This window comes from Rhinoraja longicauda, unplaced genomic scaffold (assembly GCF_053455715.1).
Source record: "Rhinoraja longicauda isolate Sanriku21f unplaced genomic scaffold, sRhiLon1.1 Scf000886, whole genome shotgun sequence".
Taxonomy (NCBI): domain Eukaryota; kingdom Metazoa; phylum Chordata; class Chondrichthyes; order Rajiformes; family Arhynchobatidae; genus Rhinoraja; species Rhinoraja longicauda.
The window spans coordinates 30721-49929 of record NW_027602102.1 but is presented as its reverse complement, the minus strand read 5'-3'; the positions used below and the strand labels follow the sequence as shown (position 1 = coordinate 49929).

The 19209-nt window shown below is 55.1% G+C and overlaps 1 protein-coding gene across 1 annotated transcript; it reads right to left on the bottom strand.

Annotated features, from left to right (window-relative positions):
* Nucleotides 1-1094: 1094 nt before the first annotated feature.
* Nucleotides 1095-18294, bottom strand: LOC144591348 (four and a half LIM domains protein 1-like). Its single transcript, XM_078395573.1, has 7 exons — nucleotides 18095-18294; nucleotides 16631-16722; nucleotides 15350-15534; nucleotides 10583-10757; nucleotides 7731-7900; nucleotides 3295-3481; nucleotides 1095-2344 (listed from the first exon to the last, which is right to left on the bottom strand). The coding sequence occupies exons 1-7, from the start codon at nucleotides 18292-18294 to the stop codon at nucleotides 2193-2195; spliced, it is 1161 nt and encodes a 386-aa protein (XP_078251699.1). The 3' UTR covers nucleotides 1095-2192.
* Nucleotides 18295-19209: the final 915 nt, after the last annotated feature.

The window sequence follows — 19209 nt, the reverse complement described above, 5'->3', positions numbered from 1 at the left end:
TTGTGAATTAACATGTTATTTAACAGAATCCCTGTTTCCATTTTGTCGTTCTAGAATATTGCAGATCGAATAAGCCTGCACTAATCTACATTAAATTTCAGTCAGTAAACTCGGTTTATTTGCTGGTGTATTTCGCTTATTTTAAGGCAAGACATTTTCTTTCACTTAGTGTATTTAAGTTTCTTCTGTATACACCATGGCGTTATTTTTTTTTGTCAACTATTCTCCCTAGCATCTTATTACATTAACGTGGTATTACTAAAAAAAACACCCCAAGGTGATCTGTGAAAAGTTGGTATCATTAGACAGCCGCTTCACTGCAGCCTTTAACCCAGCAGGTCACATCACGCACTCCTGCCCCCCACCGCCCCCCCCCCCCCCCGGGCCAGCTCCACCCCCCCCCCCCCCGGGCCAACTCCACCCCCCCCCGGGCCAGCTCCACCCCCCCCCCCCGGGCCAGCTCCACCCCCCCGGGCCAGCTCCCCCCCCCCCCCGGGCCAGCTCCACACCCCCCCCCCCCCCCGGGCCAGCTCCACACCCCACCCCCCCCCCCGGCCCAGCTCCACCCCCCCCCCCCCCCCCCCCGGGCCAGCTCCACATCACCCCCCCCCCCGGGCCAGCTCCCCCCCCGGGCCAGCTCCACCCCCCCCCCCCCCCCCCCGGGCCAGCTCCACACCCCCCCCCCCAGGCCAGCTCCACACCCCCCCCCCCCCCCCCGGCCCAGCTCCAACCCCCCCCCCCCCCCCCGGGCCAGCTCCGCCACCCGGCCTAGCTCCACCACCCCCACCCCCCCCCCCCCCGGGCCAGCTCCACATCACCCCCCCCCCCCCCCGGGCCAGCTCCCCCCCCCGGGCCAGCTCCACCCCCCCCCCAGGCCAGCTCCACACCCCCCCGGGCCAGCTCCACATCACCCTCACCCCGGCGCCAGGCTCCCCCCCCCCCCCCCCCCCCAGCACCGCCCTGACCGCTGAGCGCTGCAGGTGAGGGTGCATCTGGAGGAAACACTCCACATGTTCTGTAAATAACCACCCGGAACACCACATGGCCACTTGCAGATTCAACTTTATTAAAAGGTGATATTTTTATGCTCTAGATAATTCCGTGCATTGGCGTCTGACCCCGCATGCTGACAGGTCATAATTAACATCATTGTGCATTTCCCGATAAGTGTTATTTCAATTCGGGTGCAACCTCAAACAATAGTTGCGAAACGCCACATGTTGGCGCACACTTTAATATAAGATAAAACTGTTATGAAATTATAATACGCTGAATTGCGTTTAAATGTTCAATCCTTTATAGCAGAAACTCCAACTCTGCACTCTAACACTGGCAGGTAACACACACACACTGGCGGGTAACACTAACACTGGCGGGTAACACTAACACTGGCGGGTAACTAATACTGGCGGGTAACTCACACACACTGGCGGGTAACTCTCACACACTGGCGGGTAACACACACACTGGCGGGTAACACTAACACTGGCGGGTAACACTAACACTGGCGGATAACACACACACACTGGCGGGTAACACTAACACTGGCGGGTAACACTAACACTGGCGGGTAACACTAACACTGGCGGGTAACACACACACTGGCGGGTAACACTAACACTGGCGGGTAACACTAACACTGGCGGGTAACACTAACACTGGCGGGTAACACTAACACTGGCGGGTAACTCTCACACACTGGCGGGTAACACTAACACTGGCGGGTAACACTAACACTGGCGGGTAACACTAACACTGGCGGCCTGTCAAAGGAGATGAATATTTCCTGATGCAGCCATTTGTGTTTGCGTGAGTTGCGTTTGAAAACACCACATTTCACTGAGCTGAGTGGGAGAAACGTCAGTTAAGCATGCAGCCAAATACCAGTCATGCCTGGAGTAAATAACATCTTTCTACTAAAATAATCCCAGCATTTAATGTTGTCATAAACTCGTCTATAAAGTTACACGATTAAATATTGCAGATATTTTAAAGAACATTCCACTTCATTCTAACACACCTTGCTCGTTCTACCTGTGGGTAATATACTGCAGTAACCACTGTGTCTAACCTGTCAGCTTTTCCTAATAGTTGCTATTTCATTGCCATTGAAGCGCGTGGTTACATTAGTTAGCTGCTGTTTGAGTAACTGAGCAGCGAGTGTTCGGTGTTTGTGCTCGGCTGTTGTTTGCCTACAGGTTTTTCCCGCAGTCGCAACAGTACACGCCCCTGTTGTGGGTGACAAAGCGCTTGTTGGCCAGCGAGCCGTAGCACGTCCTGCACTTGAAGCAATCTTTGTGCCACTGCCGATCCTCATAGGTCACGACCTCAGCTCCACCAAACCCTGCAGCAGAGCGTTCAATCAGGAGGTGACCGGCAGCTTCGGGCAGTAGCAGCGCTGGGGCAGCGCTGGGGCAGTGACGGGGAAGCGCTGGGGCAGTGACGGGGCAGCGCTGGGGCAGCGTTGGGGCAGTGACGGGGCAGCGGTGGGGCAGTGACGGGGCAGAGGGGCAGCGCTGGGGCAGTGACGGGGCAGCGCTGGGGCAGTGACGGGGCAGCGCTGGGGCAGCGCTGGGGCAGAGGGGCAGCGCTGGGGCAGTGAGGGGGCAGAGGGGCAGCGCTGGGGCAGTGACGGGGCAGAAGGGCAGCGCTGAGGCAGTGAGGGGGCAGAGAGGCAGCGCTGGGGTGGGGGAGGAAGGGGCGAACACTGTGAGGGCAGGTCCAGGCCGGTGGGGAAGACGGGTGGAAACGACGGGGGAGGGGGTGAGGTCGAGGACCGGTGAGGGTGGGTGGGTGTTGGTGGGGTTGGAATAGGGGGTGAGGTGAGGGTGGAGTGGGGGTTGGGTGGGGGTGTGGGGTGAGGGTGGGGTGAGGTGGGGGTGAGGTGGGAGTGAGGGTGGGGTGGGGGTGTGGGGTGGGGGTGTGGGGTGGGGTGTGGGGTGAGGGTGGGGGTGTGGGGTGTGGGGTGGGGTGTGGGGTGAGGGTGGGGTGGGGGTGTGGGGTGAGGGTGGGGTGGGTGGGGGTGTGGGGTGGGGGTGGGTGGGGTGAGGGTGTGGGGTGGGGGTGTGGGTGTGGGTGTGGGGTGGGGGTGGGGTGACGGTGGGGGTGTGGGGTGGGGGTGGGGTGGGTGGGGGTGAGGGTGGGGTGAGGGTGGGGTGAGGGTGTGGAGTGGTGGTGGGGGTGTGGGGTGAGGGTGGGGTGGGGGTGGGGTGAGGGTGGGGTGGGTGGGGGTGTGGGGGTGGGGTGAGGGTGGGGTGGGTGAGGAATGCCGGGCTGGGCCGGGCTGACACGTACCGGTGACGGGCATGTGACAGGCTCCGCATTTCTTGGCGACGAAGGAGCTGTAGCACTCGACGCAGTACAGCGCGTTCTCGTGGCCCGTGAACTGCTGGCCGCCCAGCGGCTTCCGGCACGTCTTACAGACGAAGCACTCGGCGTGCCAGGGCTCGTCCCGGTAACTCACCCCTCCGCTAGTGATGGACTGCCGGGGCAACGGGCAGACGCGGTTAACACACCCCCACACACACCCGCACACACACACCCACACACACCACACACACACACACCCCACACACACACACCCACACACACACACACACCCCACACACACACACCCACACGCCCCACACACTCACACCACCCACACACACACACACACCCCCCACACACCCACACACACACACCCCATACATACCCGCACCTACACACACACCCACACCCGCACACACACACACCCCACACACACACACACCCCACACCCCCCCCCCCCCCCACACACACACACACACCCCACACCCCACCCCACACCCCCCCCACACACACACACACCCCTCACACACACACGCATACACACACACACACCCGCACACACACCCACACACACCCCCACACACGCGCACATGCACACGCACACGCACCCCCACACACACACACCCCCACACACACCCCCACACACACCCCCCCACACATAACCCCCACACCCCCCCCACACACACCCCCACACACACCCCACACCCACACACACACACCCCCACACATAACCCCTACACCCCCCACACACACCCCCTACACACACACCGCCACACATCCCCTCACACCTCCCCACACACACACACACACATACACCCCCGCACACATACACACCCTCACACACCCCCATACACACACACGCCCACACACACATACACACACATACCCACACCTAAATCCACACACACACACACACACACACACCTCCATACACACACACACCCACACACGCCCACACACGCACACACACAGACCTACACCCCACACCCACACACACACTCCACACCCCCACACATCCACACCCAGACCCACACACACACACGCACACCCACACCTACATCCACACACACACACACGCACACCTACACACACACATTCCCACACACACATACCCACACCCACACACACACCTCCACACACCCCCACACCTACACCCCCACACATCCACACCCACACACACACACACATACCCACACCCACACACACACCTCCACACACCCCCACACCTACACCCCCACACATCCACACCCACACACACACACACATACCCATACCCACACACACACCTCCACACACCCCCACACCTACACCCCCACACATCCACACCCACACACACACGCACACCCACACCTACATCCACACACGCACACCCACACACACACTCCCACACACACATACCCACACCTACACACACACCTCCACACACCCCCACACCTACACCCCCACACATCCACATCCACATCCACACACACACACGCACACCCACACACACACACTCCCACACACACATACCCCCACACCTACACCCCCACACATCCACACACGCACACCCACACACACACACTCCCACACACACATACCCACACCCACACACACACCCCCACACCTACACCCCCACACATCCACACCCACACATCCACACACACGCACACCTACATCCACACCCAGACCCACACCTTCATCACACTGACCACCAACACAGGGCACCGACCCACACCACGCTGACCACGCTCTCATCTCGCTGCTACCATCGGGCAGATGGTCCAGGAGCCTGAGAACCGGGACCTCCAGCTTCAAGAACCCAGGACACAAGGAAGTGCAGATGGTGGTTTACAAAAAGAAAAGGCACAAAGTGCTGGATTAACTCAGCGGGTCAGGCAGCATCTATGGAGAACATGAGTAGGTGACGTTCTGAGTTGGGAACCTACTTCAGATTCCAGAAGAGCTTCCTCCCAACAATCGTGGACTGCTGAACGCTGCACAACACAAACCTCGGCAACTGCGAGCTGCTCTGGATGTGACTGGGCACTCCACATACTTGGGTTTTAACAGCAGTATTGTGGTTATTGATATATTGTGTTCTTTGACTCACATATATTGATCCCTGTTGTTGCGTTTACTGACCAAATACGCTGCAGCAAGAAAGGTAGCAGGTTGGCTTGATGGCAGACGGCAAAGAGTGGCGATAAAGAGGGCTTTTCTGGTTGGCTGCCGGTGACTAGCGGAATTCCGCAGGGCTCGGTGCTGGGGCCGCTACTCTTCACGTTGTATATTAATGACTTGGACGAGGGGATTGAAGGCTTTGTGGCAAAGTTTACGGAAGATTGGAAGATAGGTGGAGGGGCAGGTAGTGTAGAGAAAGCAGGGACTCTGCAGAAGGACAGGTGGGGAGAGTGGGCAGAGAAGTGGCAGGTGGAATAGAGCGTAGCACAGTCATGCATTTTGGTAGTAGGAATAAAGGCGGAGACTATTTTCTAAATTCAGGAACCAGAGGTGCAAAGGGACTTGGGTACGCTGGTGCAGGACTCCCAAAAAGTTCATCTGCAAGGCCACAGTTTAAGAATAAGGGGGAGGCCATTTAGAACGGAGATGAGGAAAAACTTTTTCAGTCATAGAGTTGAAAATCTGTGGAATTCTCTGCCTCAGAAGGCAGTGGAGGCCAATTCTCTGAATGCATTCAAGAGAGAGCTAGATAGAGCTCTTAAGGATAGCGGAGTCAGGGGGTATGGGGAGAAGGCAGGAATGGGGTACTGATTGAGAATGATCAGCCATGATCATATTGAATGGTGGTGCTGGCTCGAAGGGCCGAATGGCCTCCTCCTGCACCTATTGTTTATTAAGTCAAATCGGTAGTAAGGAAGGCAAATGCAATGCTTCCATTTATTTCGAGAGGACTAGAATACAAAAAAACAGAGATGTAATGCTGAGGCTCTATAAGGCGCTGGTCAGACCGAGTATTGGAGTATTGTGAGCAAATTTGGAAGAGGGTCCAGAGGAGGTTTACGAGAATGATCCCAGGAATGAGTGGGTTAACATGTGATGAGCATTTGACGGCACTGGGCCTGTAATAACCAGAGTTTTGAATGATGAGGGGGGACCTTTTGGAAACGTACAGAATAGTGAAAGGCTTGGATTGAGTGGATGTGGAGAGGATGTTTCCACTAGTGGGAGAGTCTAGGACCAGAGGCCATAGCCTCAGAATGAAAGGACATTCCTTTAGGAAGGAGATGAGGAGGAATTTCTTTGGTCAGAGGGTGGTGAATCTGTGGAATTATTTGCCACAGAAGGCTGTGGAGGCAATTTTTAAGATGGAAATTGACATATTCTTGATTAGTACGGGTGTCAGGAGTTTTGGGGAGAAGGCAGGAGAATTGGATTGAGAGGGAAAGATGATTGAATGGCGGACTAGACTTAATGGGCCGAATGGCCCAATTCTAATCCTATCAGTTATGAATTTGTGAAACTCGTTGTTCTGTTGGTAATTAAATATTCTACCACCCATCAAAGCCGCCGGTGTGGCCCGCCAGCAAGAGATCCCCAATGATCCCCTCCCCTAACCCCCTACTCCTTCCCCAGCCCGCCCCCAACCCCCTCCCCCTCCCTCCCCAACCCCCTCCTCCTCCCTCCCCAACCCCCTCCTCCTCCCTCCCCAACCCCCTCCTCCCTCCCCAACCTCCTCCTCCCTCCCCAACCCCCTCCTCCTCCCCAATCACCTCCTCCTCCCTCCCCCAACCCCCTCCTCCCTTCCCAACCCCCTCCTCCTCCCTCCCCCAACCCCCTCATCCCTGCAACCTCCAGCCTTCCCATGCAACTGACTGCCATCCGTCCCCACCATGCTGACTCCCTCACCAAAGCCCACTCTCCGCCCCGGGCCCAGCATAGACCATGCCCGCTGTCCCCACTCTCCGCCCCGGCCCCAGCATAGACCATGCCCGCTGTCCCCACTCTCCGCCCCGGCCCCAGCATAGACCATGCCCGCTCTCCGCCCCGGCCCCAGCATAGACCATGCCCACGGTCCCCACTCTCCGCCCCGGCCCCAGCATAGACCATGCCCGCTGTCCGCCCCGGCCCCAGCATAGACCATGCCCACGATCCCCACTCTCCGCCCCGGCCCCAGCATAGACCATGCCCGCTGTCCGCCCCAGCCCCAGCATAGACCATGCCTGCTGTCCGCCCCAGCCCCAGCATAGACCATGCCGCTGTCCACCCCAGCCCCAGCATAGACCATGCCCACTGTCCGCCACAGCCCCAGCATAGACCATGCCCGCTGTCCGCCCCGGCCCCAGCATAGACCATGCCCGCTGTCCGCCACAGCCCCAGCATAGACCATGCCCGCTGTCCGCCACAGCCCCAGCATAGACCATGCCTGCTGTCCGCCCCGGCCCCAGCACAGACCATGCCCGCTGACCCGCCGGCCTCACCTTCTTGCAGTGGGTGCAGTGCTGCGAGAACTTCTTCTGGTTGCAGGACACGCAGTAGATGTCGTCGCCGCGGGGGACGAAGCTCTCGGAGCCGATCTCCTTCAGGCAGCGGTGGCAGGTGAAGCAGCGCTCATGCCAATGAGAGCCGCCGTACTCAAAGCTCTTGGTCCCTGTGGGCAGATAGGCACAGCACTCAGTGCGACCGGAGTCACACAGCACGGACACTAGCCCTTCAGCCACACTATGCCCACCTCCCATATCCCTGTAAACCTTTCCTAACCATGCACATCCCCAAATGTATTTTAAATGTCAAAGTACCGGTCTCAACCACCTCATCTGGCAGCTCGTTCCATATACCCACCACCCTCTGTGTGAAAATGCTGCCCCTCAGTTTTCCATTATAGATTCATAAAGTGATACAGTGTGGAAACATTCCTTTCAGCCCAACTTGCCCACTATAGCCAACGAGTCCCAGCTACACTAGTCCCACTTGCCCACATTTGGTCCATATCCCTCCACACCTGTCCTATCCATGTACATGATAAACTGTCTTAAATGTTGGGATAGTACCAGCCTCAACTACCTCCTCTGGCAGCTTGTTCCATATACGCGCCACCCTTTTTGTGAAAATGTTACCCTTCAGATTCTTATTCAATCTTTTCTCTTCACCTTAAACCTATGTCCTTTGGCTCTTGATTCACCTACTCCGGGCAATAGACACTGTGCACCTACCCGATCTATTTCTCTAATGATCTTATATACTTCTATAAGATTACACTCATCCTCCTGTGCTCCGAGGAATAGAGTTCCAGCCTAATCAAACTCTTCCTATAGTTCAGACCCTCCAGTCCTGGCAACATCCTCGTAAATCTTTGTGCTTTTCCAGCTTGACATCTTTCCGCTGCCCAGAACTGAATACGGCCTCAGCAACGTCTTATCCAACTACAACATGACCTGCCAACTTCTATACTCAATACTCTGGCTGATGATGGCCAACATGCAAAAGCCTATTGACCAACCGATCTACCTGTGACTCCACCTTCAAGGAACCATGCACTTGCACTCCTGGGTCCATCTGCTCTACATCACTCCCGAGAAGCCATTGTGTTTATCCTGCTTATATTCGACTTCCCAAAATGCAATATCTCACATTTCTCTGCATTAAATTCCATCAATCAATCAATCCCACTTGGCCAATCGATCAAGATCATATGGTCGTAAGTAATAAGAGTAGAATTAGGCCATTCGGCCCATCAGGTCTACTCCACCATTTAATCATGGCTGATCTATCTCTCCCTCCTAACCCCATTCTCCTGCCTTCTCCCCATAACATTTGACACGATGCGGCTGCAATTTTTCACAACCAGGGGTCACAGTTTAAGAATAAGGGGTCGGCCATTTAAAACGGAGATGAGGAAAAACTTTTTCACCCAGAGAGTTGTGAATCTGTGGAATTCTCTGGCTCAGAAGGCAGTGGAGGCCAATTCTCTGGATGCTTTCAAGAGAGAGCTAGATAGAGCTCTTAAAGATAGCGGAGTCAGGGGGTAGGGGGAGAAGACTGGAACGGGGTACTGATTGAGAATGATCGGCCATGATCACATTGAATGGCGGTGCTGGCTCAAAGGGCCGAATGGCCGACTCCTGCATCTATTGTCTATTGGTGCACAGTACTGAACACAATACTCCAAATGCGGTCTCGCCAACGTCTTATACAACTGCAACCTCCAACTTCCCTATAACTCCTTATAGTTCAGGCCCACGATTCCTGGGAACACCCTTGTACATCTCTCTGTGCTCTTTCCAGGTTGCCAACATCATTCTGATAGCAGGACGACCCCAATACCCTGACTGAAGGCCAGCCTGTCTACCCCTCGCATCAGGCCAGCTCCCGGGGAGTATCCATTATCAATCCCCCCTTCACTGCACCAATCGGGCCCTAGAGAGAACGTGCAAAGCCACTCGTGCAGCCCGGGGGCCGGGTCGTTGCCGGCTCTGTGGAGCAGTGAGGCAGGCGGCCATTCCACCCGCTGCTGTGCCTCCGAGTCACGAGGAAGAAACACAATTCTGCTTGTGGGCGGGCGGGGCCAGACTCGAGGGCCCGAATGGCCGTGCTCCGTGCTACGGTCAGTGTCGTACTGCGGCCGGCGCCTCGGCCACGCTTGCAGGGGCAACCAGCGGGCGCGGGTCCGTACCTCCCGTGGAGGGACTGGGTGGACGAGCCGCGGGCTGGTGGTGCCAATGAAGTTCCCGGAGCGTGGGAAGGTCGCGAAGCGGTGACCAGTTGCACACCTCAGTATATCGGAAACACCGGGGAGATTGGGACTGTTGTCGCCGCTAATCAGTTTAACAGCTCACTTGTGGGTTAACCGAGTAGAGTATTATCCGAGTAGAGTATTAACCGAATAAAGTATTAACCGAGTAAAATATTAACCAGTAGAGTATTAACCGAGCAGAGTATTAACCCGAATAGAGTATTAACCGAGTAGAGTATTAACCGAGTAGAGTATTAACCGAGTAGAGCATTAACCGGGTAGAGTATTAACCGAATAGAGTATTATCCGAGTAGAGTATTATCCGAGCAGAGTATTAACCCGAATAGAGTATTAACTGAGTAGAGTATTAACCCGAGTAGAGTATTATCCGAGTAGAGTATTATCCGAGGAGATTATTAACCGAATGGAGTATTAACCGAGTGGAGTATTTGCTACCTGATGGGACCAACAACCTGATTGTGGATGATCAGCCATGGCGGTGCTGGCTCGAAGGGCCGAATGGCCTCCTCCTGCCCCTATTGTCTATAACAATGAGATCAAAGTGCGTTCCGGGTCGCTGCCGCTGGCGCTGGGACTGACCTGGCTTGATGGCCCGCTTGCAGCCGTGGCAGGTGGACGCGTCGGTGCGCGGTAAACACTTGGAGCAGATGATCCGTTCGTTCTTGATGCTGAAGGAGTCGCTGGTCAGCGAGCGGCTGCAGTGATAGCAGCGGAAACATCCCTCATGCCAGTATTTGCCCTCGTAATGCAGCTCCTGTGTAAACGAACGTCCGATAGTGAGGGGGGGGGCACACGTTCAAGCACCCCCCACCCCCTCCCCTCAGGTTGGGAAATGGCCGGCGAGAGATTGAGCAACTGTACACCGATCTGTAGTGGAAGTCACCCGGGAGAGAGTGGCGGGGAGAGTCGGCACTGGCCGCCTGGGACAACTCGGTCTAATGGACGTGCATCGAGGGGACGTGCAGTGGGCTGGGAGAGGGAGGTCCGATTTATTTTTTATTGGGGAAAAGATTCTGACTGTCTATCCTATCTATGCTTCTCATAACTTTATACATTTCTAGCAGGACTCCCTTCAGCCACCAACACTCCAGAGAAAACAATCCAACTCTGCCTGTAGCTGACGCCCCCTAATCTAGGCATCATTCGTGTAAACCTTTCCAAAGCCTCTCCACCCTTTCTGGAACTGCACACAAGACTCCAAATGTGGCCTAACCAAAGTTTTATAAAGTTGAGTCGTGACTTCCTGCCTTCATTTATACTCAATGCCCAGGCCGCTAAAGGCCTTTTTCACCTCTCCAGGAGCAATGGACTTGGAGTACAAGATTCATCTGCATATCCATGAACAGTAAACGTTCCTCTTTCATGTAACACCTCATACCTGCTCCATCAAGCCCCAATGTTATTTGCCACGAACTTGGGATGTGACGGAGACGATTTGCGCTTGTGATCAAATCACCTCATGTCCTCGGTGCTGCAGTTCTGGCTTTCCCCAGCAGGTGGTGACAAAGGTGCACAGAGGTAGGAAGGGGTTGGAAAATGAACGAAGTTTGACAAATTTCACGCCTGGTTTCTGACACTTGGACCTTACTGGAACAATAATACCTGGGCATAAATCATTTCATTTCAAGTTATCAGATTCTTCCCAGTCTCTATGTATTCAAACCTATCTTGAGTGAAGATAGACACAGAATGCTGGAGTAACTCAGCAGGGCAGGCAGCATCTCTGGAGAGAAGGAATGGGTGACTGCTCCAGTCCGATGAAGGGTCTCGACCAGAAATGTCACAATAGACAATAGACAACAGGTGCAGGAGTAGGCCATTCGGCCCTTCGAGCCAGCACCACCATTCAATGTGATCATGGCTGACCATTCTCAATCAGTACCCTGTTCCTGCCTTCTCCCCATATCCCCTGACTCCGCTATCCTTAAGAGTTCTATCTAGCTCTCTCTTGAATGCATTCAGAGAATTGGCCTCCACTGCCTTCTGAGGCAGAGAATTCCACAGATTCACAACTCTCTGACTGAAAAAGTTTTTCCTCATCTCCGTTCTAAATGGCCGAAATGTTTCGATAAGATCCCCTCTCATGATCGCATTGATGCTATGAGGTTGCAGGGTGATTTGGACAGATTGTGTGAGTGGGCGGATGCATGGCAGATGCAGTTTAACATGGGTTATCCATAAGTGTGAGGCTAGCCATTTTGGTGGTAAGAATAAAAAGGCAGATTATTATCTGAATGGTGTCAAGTTAGGAAAAGGGACATACAACGAGATCTGGGTGTCCTAGTGCATCAGTCACTGAAAGGAAGCATGCAGGTAAAGCAGGCAGTGAAGAAAACCAATGGAATGTTGGCCTTCATAACAAGAGGCATTGAGTATAGGAGCAAAGAGGTCCTTCTGCAGTTGTATAGGGCCCTAGTGAGACCGCACCTGGAGTACCATGTGCAGTTTTGGTCTCCAAATTTGAGGAAGGATATTCTTGCTATTGAGAGGGTGCAGCATAGGTTCACTAGGTTAATTCCCGGAATGGAGGGACTATAATATGTTGAAAGACTGGAGCGACTAGGCTTGTATACACTGGAATTTAGAAGGATGAGAGGGGATCTAATCGAAACATATAAGATTATTAAGGGGTTGGACACGTTTGAGGCAGGAAACATGGTCCCAATGTTGGAGGAGTCCAGAACCAGGGGCCACAGTTTAAGAATAAGGGGTAGGCCATTTAGAACGGAGATGAGGAAAACCCTTTTCAGTTAGAGAGTTGTAAATCTGTGGAATTTACTGCCTCAGCAGGCAGTGGAGGCCAATTCTCTGAATGCATTCAAGAGAGAGCTAGATAGAGCTCTTAAGGATAGTGGAGTCAGGGAGTATGGGGAGAAGGCAGGAACGGGGTACTGATGGGGAATGATCAGCCATGATCACATTGAATGGTGGTGCTGGCTCGAAGGGCCGAATGTCCTACTCCTGCACCTATTGTCTATTGTCATCCTTCTAAATTCCAGTGTATACAAGCCTGGCCGCTCCAGTCTTTCAACATAGGACAGTCCCTCCATTCCGGGAATTAACCTAGTAAACCTACGCTGCATGCCCTCAATAGCAAGAATATCCTTCCTCAAATTTGGAGACCAAAACTGCACACAGTACTACAGGTGCGGTCTCACTAGGGCACTGTACAACTGCAGAAGGACCTCTTTGCTCCTATACTCAACGCCTCTTGTTATGAAGGCCAACATTCCATTGTCTTTCTTCACTGCCTGCTGTACCTGCATGCTTCCTTTCAGTCACTAGGACACCCAGATCTCGTTGTACGTCCCCTTTTCCTAACTTGACACCATTCAGATAATAATCTGCCTTCCTATTCTTACCACCAAAGTGGATAACCTCACACTTATCCACATTAAACTGCATTTGGCATGCATCCGTCCACTCACATAACCTGTCCAAGTCACCCTGCAACCTCATAGCATCTTCCTCACAGTTCACACTGCCACCCAGCTTTGTATCATCTGCAAATTTGCTAATGATACTTTTAATCCCTTCACCCAAGTCATTAATGTCATGAATCCAAAGATGCTGCCTGCCCTGCTAAGTTACTCCAGGATTTTGTGTCTATCTTCGGTGTATAACCAACATCTGCAGTTCCTACCTTCCCATCGTGAGTGATCTGACTTCCCCATTGACAGACTAGTACAGATTGCCAACAACATCTCCCATCAGCAGAGGAGCACCTGGGGGCTGTGTGCCTGCCCCATGCTCTACTATATGTCATTCGCCGTGTAGCCAATACAGCCCCAATGCCATGTTTAGACTTGCAGATGGTATCACAGTGGTTGGACAAATGTGGGTAAAGATGTCAGATCAATAATCTGGTTTTGTGGTGTCAGAACAACAGGAAGTGATCTACGGGAAGTGCTGCTTGAAAAAGGCAGCCAATATAATCAAGGACCCATGTGCCCTGGCCACACTCCCATCTCGCTGCAACCATCAGGAAGCTGGTCCAGGTCCCCGAAAACAGTGACCTTCAGGTATTACTGATTATTATAGAGTCAAAAGACATACAGAATGGAAATACGCCCTTCGGCCCAACCTGTCCATGCTGACCAAGATGCCCATCCAAGCTATTCCTGCCTTTAGCCCATGTTCCACCAAATTCTTCATATCCATGTACCGATCCAAATTCCTGCCTCAACTACTTCTTCAGACGGCTTGTTCCATACATCCACCACTTGCTGTGTGGAAATGTTACCTCTGGTTCCTTTTTAAAAATTCCCCTCGCACCTTAACCTTATGCCCTCTAGTTCTTGATTCCCCAACCTTGGGAAAAGACTCCGTGTATTTACCACGTCTATTCTGCTCATTTATGCGTCATGATCACCCCTTGGTATCCTATGCTCCAAGGAATAAAGACCTAGCCCGCCAACCTATCCTTTTAGCGCAGGCCTTCAAGTACTGACAACATTCCCCTAAATCCCCTTTGCACTATTTCCAGCCCAATGACATATTTCTTACAGCAGTGTGACCAAACCTGAGCAGAATACTCAAAGTCCAGTCTCACCAATGTCTTGAACTACTGTAACATAAAGTTCAATTTCCATATTCAACACCCTGTTTGATGAAGGCCAGAATGCTAAACACATTCTTCACCACCTTGTCTACTTGCAATGCCACTTTCGGGGAACTCTTTAGTTGTGTTCCTAGATCTTTCTGCTCTGCAACATTCCCCATTCAGCTATTCACTGTGAAGGTCCTGCCATTGCTTGACTTCTCAAAATACAACACCGCTCACTTTCTGAATTAAACTTCATTTGCCATTCTCCAGCCCACTTGTCCAGCTCATCAAAAAAATTGTTGTAACTATTGATATCCTTCTTCACTCTCTATGATACCACCTATTTTGGTGACATCTGCTGCCTTGTACATTCTCATCCAAATGACAAAAAAATGGTCCTGATCGCTATGGCAGACCACAGGTCACTGGCATCAAACCTGCAGATAACAACTTCAACAGTGCGTTTGAGGTGAGCATTGCATTCCGTCATTCTAGTGGAGCAGCAGCCCTGACTCAATTGAGAGGCGAAAGAGGCTCGATGGGCCGAAGGGCCGACTCCTGTCTCTATTTATCTATTGTAAATATACCTGAGTGAACCGAATCTGGCACGGGTCAGACAGAGCCGGAGCTCGGGCAGGGAGACTGCAGAGAGTGGGGATTAAAGGGCGCTGGGAGAGGAGGGAATGGAGTGGTGGAGGGGAGGGGAGAGTGGGCAGATGATGGAGGGGGTGGAGGGGAGGGGCGGGGGATGAAGATTGTATAATCCACCCCACCACTCCTCCAGAGCGGACCTCGCTCACCTTGGAACCGCAGCCGATCGGCTTCTTGCAATCGGCGCAGGAGTTGGCGACGATTTTCTCGTAGCAGCGGGCGCAGCAAGGATGCCCGTCCCTCTCCACGAAGGGCTGTCCGTGCAACGGCTGCTGGCAGTGCTGACAACTCAGCTGCTCGCCGCCGGTCCGCTCCGGGAACCGGTAGTACGGCTCTGTGGACAGAAACACTGTCAGCGGCTCCCGGAGCGGCTGAACCCGGAGCACCCTACACCCTGCACCCGGAGCACCCTGCACCGGAGCACCCGGAGCACCCTGCACCCTGAGTACCCTGCACCCGGAGCACCCTGTACCCTGCACCCGGAGCACCCTACACCCTGCACCCGGAACACCCTGTACCTGGAGCACCCTGTACCCTGCACCGGAGCACCCTACACCCGGAGCACCCTGCACCCAGAGTACCCTGCACCGGAGCACCCTACACCCTGCACCCAGAGCGCCCTGCACCCAGAGCACCCTGCACCCAGAGTACCCTGCACCGGAGCACCCTACACCCTGCACCCGGAGCACCCTGCACCCAGAGTACCCTGCATCCGGAGCACCCTGCACCCAGAGCACCCTGCACCCGGAGTACCCTGCACCCAGAGTACCCTGCATCCGGAGCACCCTGCATCCGGAGCACCCTGCACCCGGAACACCCTGCACCCAGAGTACCCTGCACCTCGAGCACTCTGCACCCGGAGCGCCACAACCTGGAGCGTCCTGCACCCAGAGCACCCTGCACCCGGAGCGTCCTGCACCCAGAGCACCCTGACCCCGGAGCACCCTGACCCCGGAGCACCCTACACCCGGAGCGCCCTGCACCAAGAGCACCCTGCACCCGGAGCACCCTACACCCAGAGCACCCTGCACCCGGAGCACCCTGCACCCAGAGCACCCTGCACCCGCAGCACCCTACACCCAGAGCACCCTGCACCCGGAGCACCCTGCACCACGAGCACTCTGCACCCGGAGCGCCACAACCTGGAGCGTCCTGCACCCAGAGCACCCTGCACCCGGAGCACCCTGCACCCAGAGCACCCGGAGCACCCTACACCCGGAGCACCCTGCACCCGGAGCACCCTGCACCCGGAGCACCCTGCACCCAGAGCACCATGCACCCGGAGCACCCTACACCCGGAGCACCCTGCACCCGGAGCACCCTGCACCCAGAGCACCCTACACCCGGAGCACCCTGCACCCGGAGCACCCTGCACCCGGAGCGCCACAACCTGGAGCGTCCTGCACCAGGAGCGCCTGACCCCGGAGCACCCTGCTCCTTAGGCGACTGAACCCGGAGCGCACACCAGCCCTCGTCTCCCGTGCACCCTGCTTCCACCGAGTCACCCTCCCCCGTCAGCTCCCTGCGCCACAGAGGGCGGTGGGCGCCTGGGACGCGCTGGGTGGGGTGGTGGTGGAGGCAAATAGGATAGTGGTGTTTAAGAGGCTTTGAGGGAGGCACATGGATGTACAGGGAGATGGATCATGGATTATGTGGAGGCAGAGGAGATTAGTTTAGATTGGCACGGATATTGTAGTTGTAACTCTGCTCCTGGTAATGTTGCTTGCCAAGGTGAAGGGCGAAACGCTGGGATAGGAGCAGCTTGTGATTCAGGAGCAGGTGATGGGGTGACAGCTGAGGACAGTCACAGTTGGGGGGGGGAGGGGAGGGGGGCTTGGATTAATGGCCGCAGATCTCTCACTGTGCCTCTGACCTTCACATCAACACCGCATACCAGCGAGTTCACACATCACTGCAGCGTGAGTCAGTGACCCGCGGCCCGCTGCATGGAAACAATGAACCACTGGCCAAGAAATGTGGAACGCGACCTTCCCCTCACCCTGACCGCTTCGCACTGCCCAGCAACACGCACACACACACACACACACACACACACACACACACGCGTGCACACACACACAAAACACGCGTGCACACATGCACACTCACACATACACAAGCGGACTTACACAAATACACATGCACGATCAGACAAAACCAGACACACAGACAGACACACACGCACAACACGCATGCACACACACAACACGCGTGTACACACACACACACAACACGCGTGCACACACACACACAACACGCGTGCGCACATGCACACTGACACATACACAAGCGCGATCAGACATAACTAAACACATAGATACAGGCAGTCAGACACACACACACAGACAAACAACACGCGCGCACACATGCACACTCACACACACACACACCACGCGTGCACACATGCACACTGACATATACACAAGCGGATTTACACAAATACACATGCACGATGCGACGTAACCACACACACACACAAAAAATATATATTTGGGACGTGAAAGCGCGGGAACCAGAGCGGCATGTGGGTGAGTTGGAAGTGTGGACAATGTGGGCCGAAGGGCCTGTTGCCGTACTGTTCTGTGTTCGATGTTGGGGTCAGGCGGGGCTTGATAACACTCGCTGTTAAACCGGGGCTTCAAGGTGCAATGCCTTCATTTGTGAAATGCATTCATTGATTTTAAATGGCCCGCTGACTTGTGGAAACAAGACTAGGAAGAAGTATTATTCTTAAGACTTCTGATAATAAGACATTATAAGACATATCGTATTCTGCAGAGATGCTGCCTGAGTTACTGCAGGACTGGAACTGGGGCGCGATCGTTGCCTGTCCCGCGGCGGGCAGTGGTCGCCGCTGGTCACCGCCGCCCTCTGCACTTTGTTACTTTATTTACCTTCCAATTGTTTTGCTTTTTTTTAACTTGGCCGCAGTCATCAAGTTACGGCCAAATGAAGCGATGACAGGAGAGGTTCCCCAATCTGAGCGGAAACACCCGCCAGGTGTGGAGGTGGCGGGAGCGGACACGTCATGGACAACCCCTGTAATCACCGTGGCAACCCCCACAGTCACCGTGGCAACCCCCACAGGTACCATGGCAACCCCCACAGTCACCGTGGCAACCCCCACAGTCACCGTGGCAACCCCAATATTCACCGTGGCAACCCCTGTAATCACCGTGGCAACCCCCAGTCACCATGGCAACCCCCCACAGTCACCATGGCAACCCCTACATTCACCGTGGCAACCCCTGTAATCACCGTGGCAACCCCCAGTCACCATGGCAACCCCACAGTCACCGTGGCAACCCCCACAGTCACCGTGGCAACCTCTGTAATCACCATAGAATTCCCCGCTACCCAGTGTTGGCCGCGAAAGCTACGAAGTGGGTGGAAGCAGGGAGGGGAGGGGAGAGAAATGGCGGTGGCTGGAGGATGTGTGGACCCCCTCCCTCTACTGCAGGGGGTGTGAGGGCGAGCAGCCCAGGACGCGGAGCTGCACGGGGCCGAGCCTCCAAAGACGTACAGGTATGTAGGTTAATTGGCTGGGTAAATGTAAAAATTGTCCCTAGTGGGTGTAGGATAGTGTTAATGTGCGGGGATCGCTGGGCGGCACGGACTTGGAGGGCCGAAAAGGCCTGTTTCCGGCTGTATATATATGATATGATATGATATGGGCCGGGGTACGGGGTACGGGGCCGGGGTACGGGGTACGGGGCAGGGGGTACGGGGCAGGGGGTACGGGGCCGGGGTACGGGGCCGGGGTACGGGGCAGGGGGTACGGGGCAGGGGGTACGGGGCAGGGGGTACGGGGCCGGGGTACGGGGCCGGGGTACGGGGCAGGGGGTACGGGGCAGGGCGTACGGGGCAGGGGGTACGGGGCAGGGGGTACGGGGCCGGGGTACGGGGTACGGGGTACGGGGCCGGGGTACGGGGTACGGGGCCGGGGTACGGGGCCCAGGGGCGACTGATGTCGGCCGGTGACATTTGCTCGGTCTTCGGAACAGAGCAA

Excerpts from the sequence above, each read along its gene's own strand:
- LOC144591348 (XM_078395573.1), bottom strand. The coding sequence starts at position 18,294 with ATGGTACCTGTGGGGGTTGCCACGGTGACTGTGGGGGTTGCCACGGTG. Across the intron at positions 10,758-15,349 it reads CGATCGGCTGCGGTTCCAAG|GAGCTGCATTACGAGGGCAA; the intron begins GTGAGCGAGGTC and ends TCGTTTACACAG. Across the intron at positions 7,901-10,582 it reads CAAGCGGGCCATCAAGCCAG|GGACCAAGAGCTTTGAGTAC; the intron begins GTCAGTCCCAGC and ends ATCTGCCCACAG.